Source organism: Mandrillus leucophaeus, unplaced genomic scaffold, assembly GCF_000951045.1.
Source record: "Mandrillus leucophaeus isolate KB7577 unplaced genomic scaffold, Mleu.le_1.0 Scaffold678, whole genome shotgun sequence".
Lineage (NCBI taxonomy): Eukaryota > Metazoa > Chordata > Mammalia > Primates > Cercopithecidae > Mandrillus > Mandrillus leucophaeus.
The window spans coordinates 831,202-840,364 of record NW_012107341.1 but is presented as its reverse complement, the minus strand read 5'-3'; the positions used below and the strand labels follow the sequence as shown (position 1 = coordinate 840,364).

At 39.5% G+C, this 9,163-nt stretch overlaps 1 protein-coding gene across 14 annotated transcripts; it reads right to left on the bottom strand.

Moving 5' to 3' along the window:
* Positions 1-2,243: 2,243 nt before the first annotated feature.
* On the bottom strand, positions 2,244-8,832 carry FIGNL1 (fidgetin-like 1). 14 transcript variants are annotated; one of them, XM_012002115.1, is made up of 6 exons: positions 8,743-8,778; positions 8,013-8,177; positions 6,349-6,457; positions 6,136-6,223; positions 5,287-5,452; positions 2,244-5,171 (listed from the first exon to the last, which is right to left on the bottom strand). In XM_012002115.1, exon 6 carries the CDS (start codon positions 5,107-5,109, stop codon positions 3,418-3,420), a length of 1,692 nt encoding a protein of 563 aa, XP_011857505.1. In that variant the 5' UTR covers positions 5,110-5,171; positions 5,287-5,452; positions 6,136-6,223; positions 6,349-6,457; positions 8,013-8,177; positions 8,743-8,778; the 3' UTR covers positions 2,244-3,417. The 14 variants fall into 14 exon arrangements, with proteins under 14 accessions (XP_011857505.1, XP_011857497.1, XP_011857495.1 ...); XM_012002107.1 differs by having other exon boundaries at positions 2,244-5,452; positions 8,743-8,819; XM_012002105.1 differs by having other exon boundaries at positions 2,244-5,452; positions 7,969-8,177; positions 8,743-8,782.
* Between the last annotated feature and the right edge of the window lie 331 nt (positions 8,833-9,163).

The following is a 9,163-nucleotide window of genomic DNA, read 5'->3' as shown; positions in this document are numbered from 1 at the left end:
AAATAATCTGGGACAGACCTTTAAAAAAGTTCTAAAGTGTAGAAAAGGAGAAACATAACTAAGGGATATTTCTTTGGAATTAGAATTTTTCCATAAAACTAAAGATAGATGGCATATGATCTCTAATAATATGATGCAAATACCACAAACACTAAGCAGAATGACCTAGGACAACCACACAAAATACTTGAAAAGATCCTTCACAGCAACAAGAGCAAAATCAAGGCAGATTCAAAGAAGATGCACAATCATAAAACATGAACCAGGCCTTTTAAACCTGTCTTTTACTATTTAATCCTCACTCTCCAACAAGACAGATATAAACTATTCGCACTTTAGAATTGAGATTGAATAATTAAGTAACCAATAGTCACCAGTAAATAACAGAGCCAGAATTCAACAGGTCTATTTGGCTCCACAGTCCACGATCTTTAGACTATGATTCCATCAAGATCAGCTTGTCAATATGAAAGGCAGACCTAAGAAATGTTTTAGAATTGAGAAAATGAGTTAAAATTTCAGAAAAATTAGAAATTTACCACAGAATGAATACATATCAAAAGGATCATATATTATTAGATGTATAATAAAAAGATTTAAGAAGGCCTGAAATTATAAATTAGAATTACCATATTCATATCAAAATTGTTAAGCATTAATACCATAACCAAGTGACATGTTTGTTAAAATGTGTATTTCTACTAAGGGAATGTAATTTTTAAAGACATTAAATATCAGGCTAGCATTCATGTTTCTGAAGCAATGGCTAAAGACAGGGCAGTGCCACACTCAAGAGAATTTAATCCAAGATTATTACAATCAATGAAGACAATCACATATGGCGAGAGTAAGAAATCCTAGTTTCAGTAAGCTTCCTACCCAGCTGCTTCAGAAACACTCAAAATCGCAAAGTGTTAAGACAAAGAATTCTTCTCTGTGGTATACCATAGAAACAACAGTTGACTCCCCAGCTCAAATTTTCTTTCCAGCTTTAAAATATCTTGACTATTCCTTTCAGGTTAAGATTCTTATTTAACAGAGTAGACCTTAATTCAGGAAGGGCCATTTCTTGAGCTAACCAGAGACATGGGCTCTGCTAATCCAAGATGAGCTAAACCAACTAGACTTTCTCTCCTTGTCACAATTTCTAAATTCCATAGAAAGAAGTGGCCCTGTGGTTGGTGGTCAAGGGAGTTTAAAGTCAGGGCTGGCAGAAGCTGTAACTGAAAAAAACTGGTAATAAATATTAAGACCAAATTACAGAGCTAAATAAAACATTAACAGCTAGAGAGCAAATGCTGACAAATCTAAATAGCTACAGTAATTTTAAGACCCAAGAAGGTGGGAGTGATCTGCAGGAAAGAAAAACTAGAGAATTCCTTGACATCAATACCAAAGAACCCAAGGTTATAGTGCTGTTTATATAAATAGAAAGAGATAAAGACAGTAATGAATATTGTGAAATGTTTTAGGATGTTAAAAGATATAACTAAGAACTGAAGACAAGAAGTTTAACATTCAAATTCTAATAAAAAAGGCCAGGCATGGTGGCTCATGCCTGTAATCCCAGCACTTCAGGAGGCTGAGGTGGGTGTATCGTTTGAGGCCAGGAGTTCAATAGCAGCCTCGGCAACATGGTGAAACCCCATTTCTATTAAAAATACAAAAATTAGCTGGGCGTGGTGGTGCACACCTGTGGTCTCAGCTACAAGGGAGACTGAGGCACAAGAATCACTGGAACCCAGGAGACAGAGGTTGCAGTGAGCCAAGATCACACCACTGCACTCCAGCCTAGGCAACACAGCGAGACTCTGTCTCAAAATAACCAAAACAAAACAAAAAACGAATTCTAATGAAAGACAATCACATATTACAAAGGGAAAAACTAAAAATTGCAACACCAATCTTTTAACATAAAAACAGAAGGCAAACCAAGGATAAAAATTTAAACTATACATATACAAACTGTCTAAATTCAACAACTGTTTCAATTTGTCATTTCAAATTGCACTATTCACAAGAGAAAACATTAGAACTTAAATGTAACCTCCATGAGACCAAGGATATTTGTGTTGTTCATTGCTCTACCTTTAGTACCTTCAGTTTTTTGAATAAATGCAAAAAGAATGCCAACAAATACCAAAACTGCCTCCTCCCCAATGCTGCCACAGCTCTGACTCAGTGCAGATGGAGTTTTACACAGGAACTACTTTTTCAAGAGGACAATTTAGAATGCAAGCCAAAAGCATTAAAAAGTGCATATTCTTTAATCCAAGAATTACTCAAGAAATTTATACATTTCTTTAAAAAGGATCACCAAATGCATCCCACATAGTTCCTTTACAATAAACAAAAGATAAACAACCTAGTGTCCTGTCCTATATGCACTCTACCAGATGACTCAATTATAGTCCATCCATCCATGGAATCTTAGACAATCATAAAGGGACATTTATGTCAACATGGAAAGTAAAGATATGCTTTAAAGAGCAGGCTACAAGAGAGAATACATTATACAATCCTACTGCTATATAAAACAAAACATCTGGAAAAATCTATGCTTAAATATTAATAGTGTGTCCCGCAAAGTGGTAGGATAACAGTGATTTTTATTCTTTTTACTTATCTCTATTTTCTCATATTTCTGTAATGAACATGCTTCACTGTAATGAACATGTTTCATAAAACAAAATGGGTCTGTTATAAAAATCTGAAAACACTTATTTTTGAAAGAGAGTAGTATTACAGGCTGTAGTGTCAAATAAAATATTAATGTTAAGTATCACACGCCTCCCTGAAAGTAACCAACATTCTTAACTAAGCTTTCAGTTCTGTGAACATATCTCTAATACTAGATCACACCATGCTATTTCTGAAAATGTTAGTCCCAATAAAAATTAACAACCATAAAAGAGGTAACAAATTGGCTGAAGAAAGTAAAAATTGGCACTTTAGCTTTTAGTGAGATCTTAAATCTACTCAAATAACACTAAGCAATACTGTGTCCAAATGTAAACCATTATACTAGCCAACATTAAGAATTATGTGGCCATCAGAAGGCATTTTCTTCAATAAAAGATGGATATTAATCAGATACAACTTTATATGTAATCTTCAACTAAAAAAAATTTGAGCTCACTTTTCATGTTATATAGCTTCAAGGGAAAGACTTCCTAGAAACAAAAGTTCATTCTCACTTTGTTCAGATAGGCTTACATATCAGGTAATCACTGGAAAGCAAAACTTACATTAACATACACTATGTCAATCAGTTGTAAAATCTGAGCTATTATTATTTGAAGTACAGAATTCAGAATATATTCTAAAAAACACAATTAACACATCCCCAACTTTCTATGCTAAAAAAATAAAAGACTGTACTACAGAGATGCCTTCTTTTGATTCCAAGAATCCCATTTACTTTCCACAACCAAAAGTTTTGTTCCAGTTTTCATAAAGCTCCAAATCTTTTGGAGAAACACTAGGTCGCACAGTCCTAAAAGCATTTTCAAAATCAATATAAGCTATTGGTCGAACTTGATCCGGTGTTATGGTAGCAATGTCAGCAGTTTGTAAACTGCGAATAGGACCAAGAGAAGCCTCTCTGCAAAGCTGTGTCATGTCTGCTCCTGAGAACCCATCAGACTGCTGTACAACCTGTTCGATTTCTTCTTCACTGAGGCAACACTGCTCTTTGGACATTAGATTAATTACTATTTGTTTCCTGGCTGAAGCTTCTGGGAGGGGAATATAAAGCCTTTTCACCAATCTTCTCCGGGCAGCCTCATCAATTTCTTGTGGCCGATTTGTTGCTCCCACCACTAGGATACGATCTTCAGAAGTTGTCGTTGCTCCATCTAACTGAACTAAAAATTCTGTTTTTATCCTTCTAGAAGATTCATGCTCACCATCTCCCCTTTGAGATAACAAGGAATCAATTTCATCAATAAATATCACAGCTGGTTGCTGACACCTTGCAACAGCAAACAATGCACGGACCATTTTCTCCCCCTCACCTACCCATTTAGAAGTTAAGGATGAAGCAGAGATGCTAAAGAATGTTGCCCCAGACTGACTAGCAATGCACTTGCCAATTAGAGTTTTACCAGTCCCAGGAGGACCAAAGAGCAAAATTCCTTTAGGGGGACCCCTTAAACCAGTAAAGATGTCTGGCCTCAACATGGGCCACACAACTATTTCCTTTATGGTGGCTTTAGCAAATTCTACTCCTGCAATATCTTCCCAATTTACTGGAGGTCCATGATCCATAATCTCATTCATAATAAGTTCAATCATCTTTGGCTCCAAGTTCTTCAGACGCTCATCGACTGGATGTGCTGGTTCTGTAGGCCCTGCCCCATAAGGCTTATACTGCGTTCCTCCATTCTGCTCTCCCCCATCTTGCTTGGGTATAGGAGGAACAAACTTTCCAAGTATTCCTCGGGATCTACTAGCTCCTAGAGACTTTTTTACACCACCATATGAAGACCCTGATGCACGCTGAGGTTGGTGGTATTTTTTTTGCTGATCTACCCATAATTGTTCTTTTGCCGTTTTAAATGTAGGCAGGCTGCTATCCTCCTTTGGGCCATTATCTTCTGTTTTACTACAAGCCTTATTTAGTATTGGGTTGGAAAGTGTATCAATGATGCCAGAATCATAAAAAGACTTCCTTTGTGGATTCTCACAGGCAGCAGGAAAACAAGACTGATTAGATAAGAACATATTTAGTCCTATGTTTTCTTTTGGAGAGCTGTGATTTTCCTTTTTGACATTTCCAAACAACGGTGTGACATGGAATTTTGCAGTGGCTGAGTCACCTACAGGTGCTGAGAATGTAGGACAAGTCTTAGCAGTGTTAGTCACCATAGGTGGCTGGGCACTCTGAAGGAGTTTCAAAGGATTGCTCTCTGGGAAGTCCTGGGTCCTATCTTGATCATGAGCTGAGTTAGGTAATGGGTCACTCTCTTGAGAACTACCACAAACACTAAATTTAGGAAGATCAAAGACAGTGGCCTCCTTATGGATTACCACTGATGCATGAGCAGGTTCCAACAGAGAGTCTTTGAATTTTTTGCCAGCTTGCATCATCTTCTGTACACTACTCATTTTGAAAACATTATTTATTGACAATCCAGACTGCCACTTGTCACTATCTGTTTGTTGAGATCCTGCCAAAGTTAAAATGTTTTCTGCATAATTATTCAAGCCAGATTCAACATTGTCAGAATCAATAATTGCAGAATATTTCTCTGCATATTTTTTGAACAGTTTGGTAGCACAGACCTGGGAAATCTCAGAGTTTGCCCATGCATACTGAATGCGTAGTATCTGTGCACGGTATGCATCTGCCTTCCGTCCTGTACATATGCCAGAAGTAATTGCGAAGTAATTCTTCTGCCATTCACTCAGGTGCACAGATCTAGAGCTGGAGGTCTGCATTTTAGAGGTCCTATAACAAACAATAAAAATGAAAATCAGTATGAAGAAAACAAAGACATAATACTTTAAATATAGTTTTTAAATATCTGCTAATCTGAAGGAAGGGACACTGGACTTTGTATTTATAATACAGATTTATAAGGACAGGTTATAAGAGAAATATCTGGTTAACTATAGATTGTAAGTATTCAAGACATATCAATACGAAGTCTTCAATATTAAAGACTTGATTAAATAATAATTTATGAGTTTTACATAATTTTTTTATGTAAATTGTTTTACATAATTTTATCTGTAGGGAAAGCATTCATAAGGTTTAAATGAAAAGGATTTAAAATTAATCAGAAAAAGAAATATAGATACATAAAGCAAAACAAAATGAACAAGAGATTTAAGTCTGAGCTGTAAAAGAAACTAGGTGAATGAGCTTAAGCGAACTTTTTACAATCACTGACGGTTCTTTAGTTTTCTTTTTTTTTTTGAGACAGAGTCTGGTTGTCTCAGGCTGCTGGAGGGCAGTGGCGTTATCTCAGCTCACTGCAACCTCCACTTCCCAGGTTCAAGTGATTCTCCTGCCCCAGCTTCCCGAGTAGCTGGGATTACAGACATCCGCCACCATGTCTGGCTAATTTTTATATTTTTAGTAGAGATGGGGTTTTGTCATATTAGTTAGGCTGGTCTCGAACTCCTGACCTCAGGTAATCCACCCGCCTTGGCCTCCCAAACTGCTGGGATTACAGGTGTGAACCACCGCGCCCAGCTGGTTCTTCAGTTTTCTTATCTGCAAAGTGAGAGGAACCATTGGGACAATCAAATCAAATAATGAATATGAAAATAATCTGAAAACTATCATTATCCTTATCACACAAACGTAGAAACTGAGGCTGAGAGAGTTAAAGAACTTACTTGAGATCACACAGTCAGTTATGAATGGTACCAGAAGTGGAACACGAGCAGTTTCAATCCACGTACTGTGCACTTCTCCATGTACACAATGCTCCTTGATGCTGCTATCCTAGGTCACAGATTGAACAGCATGGATCACAAATTTAAACTATGGCATATTTAAATGGCTTTAATAACTTATTCATGAATAAGTTCATCACCCTAAACAGAATGCCCTAGAATATCTCTATTACAATAAATGAAATAAGAGAACAAGCTAGCCTACTAGTAAAATGCTTTTACTTTAGATTTCTTCTGTCAAGTTATTCGCATAAGCTTCTTCACATTAAGTTACATTTAAACAGAACTGTGGATGTATCACATTGCTAGATATATAGAATTTACTTACATATCCACAAGAAAAATTTATGGAATTTTTTTTTTGTTTCCTAACAGTATTTCAATTAAATGAAAACCAAGAAACCCTACTTAAGGCTCAAGTATTTGAAATTTTGCCTTTCAAGTTACTTGTAAGTACAGCTTAATAAACAACAGGTTCTTTTAGTGCAACAGCCATGTTTAATACAGTTTTTTATCTCCCATAATGCCTTACAAAGAATTTGTCATATTGTAAGTAGGTGTTCATAAATTTTTGTTTTAAAAAAAAAGAAAACTTAAGATCCAGAGCTTTAAAGACACTGTAACTTATTTAAAACTGTAAAGCTAAATAAGCTAGAGTCAAAACTAGATCTGACCTCTTCTGCCAAGCAGTTCATCCTTTTTTTCACTATACCATTTTGATTTTAAACTCATTTATACAATACTGGAAATGAGAAACTGAAAGAAAGGTGACTGAGAAAACACTTGACACAAACTTTTTTTTTTTCTTTTTTGAGAAAGAGTCTCGCTCTGTCTCCCAGGCTGGAGTGCAGTGGCGCGATCTCGGCTCACTGCAAGCTCCGCCTTCCAGGTTCACGCCCTTCTCCTGCCTCAGCCTTCCGACTACAGGCGCCTGCCACCACCACGCCCGGCTAATTTTTTTGTATTTTTAGTAGAGACGGGGTTTCACCATGTTAGCCAGGATAGTCTCGATCTCCTGACCTCGTGATCCGCCCGCCTCACCTCCCAAAGTGCTGGGATTACAGGTGTGAGCCACCGCGCCCGGCCGACACAAACTTTTACAATTAGTGTTATTATTCTCTTCCTCTCCATGGCTTCATTCCCCTTTATCATCTGTTATCCTGAAATTTCTACCATACCTCAGAGTTCTAGTCACTGTTCTCAGAATAAACCCCTTCTCCTTTCCATCTTCACCTTTCCTTCAATATTCATCTTCCAACTCTTACTTCTTCCTTTCAATTCAATCATTTAAATGACAAATACGGATAACGAAAAAGTGGCCATCACTGATCAGTGACACAACCATTGTCTTGTTTACCATTTCCAAGACAATTTAACCTTTATGGCCTTTCCTAGATCTAAAAAGTATGATTAATTAGCACTGTCATATGAACTGCATTTCAATCTTCTTTATTTTGCCAATGTTCTGATTTTAATAACGTGATTAACTGTCTTCCTAATTAGATAGTCGGCTTCTGCAGGGAGGAATTGTTTTCCATTCCATTCACATTGTCTTAGTACCTAGAATACAGTGTCCTTTGGAATAACAGCTATAAAATACTGACGGAGTGCCTACTCAGTACCAAGCACTGTACAGGCCTTTCATAGGACTCTATTCTTGATGTAAAACAGAAGTTAAGCGCACAAGGTCTGGAGCCAGGCTGCCTGCGTTCAGATCCTGGCTCTATCAGCAGTGACTGCAGGAAAACCTCTTAATGTCTTTCTGTTACCTATAAAAGAAGCGCAGCAACATCACTGAGCTGACTTCTGCAAAGCACTAGACAGAAGACTCAGCAGTTAGAAAATACTCTATAAAATACTGCTTCTTCCGATTCCTCACAATGACCCTTGAAAGGTATGAGCCCTTCTTTCTCATCACAGAGATTAAGAGCTTGCCTGGGTCACAGGGGAGCTGACTGACCCCCGTTGTGGGCGCCCAGAGCCCCGCTGGGCCGGGTAAATGCCTGCGGTAAGCGGCCCCGCCCCCGGACAGGCTCTGCCAAAGAAAGCCATCCGCAGACCTGGCCCCGAGACTGCTGTCCACGCTGGGCCCCAGCTTCTTAATCCTGGATGAGTCTGGTTCTGGCCTAGCGGGTCAGCCACCCTCCCCTAAGACAGAAACAAAAGGGCACAGCCACTGCCTGGCTCCCGCCTCCCACGGCCTCCCGCAAAGCCCCCGCCCCGCGACCCCTCAGCATTCCAGAGGTACACGCCCGCCTCTCCCCTACGCCCCAACCCTGATGCTCCACAGGAGTCAGCAGCGCCCCTGCCCCGCCTCCCGTCACCTCTTCCTACCTGCGGCGGGTCTGGGACGCCGGCGGCCTCCGAAAAGCGCGGGGACCTACGTGCGCCTGCGCGCTGCTGTCGCCCTCGAGCTCGCGTCGTACGTACGTGCGTGAGTGCGTGAGTGCGTGCGTGCGTACGGTCGGCGCGAGGGGCGTGGGCGTGGCACTTGGGCCAGGTCACCACCACCAGGGCCCCAGCATCGACCAGTGGTGTTCGATAAACGCTTATTACATCATTGTGCATAGGCTTCATTCTTAAAAGTCCTGCCACATAAATACAAGGAGGCGATGGAAATTGAATGAAGATTCGAAGGATTCCCATAGAGCGTGGCTCACCTGCCCTCACCCGGAGAGCCAGCCGCGGCTCAACGAGTAGAGCAAAGCGTGGCTTTCCTGCGCCCACCCGGGAGAACAAACAATGGCTCAGCTGC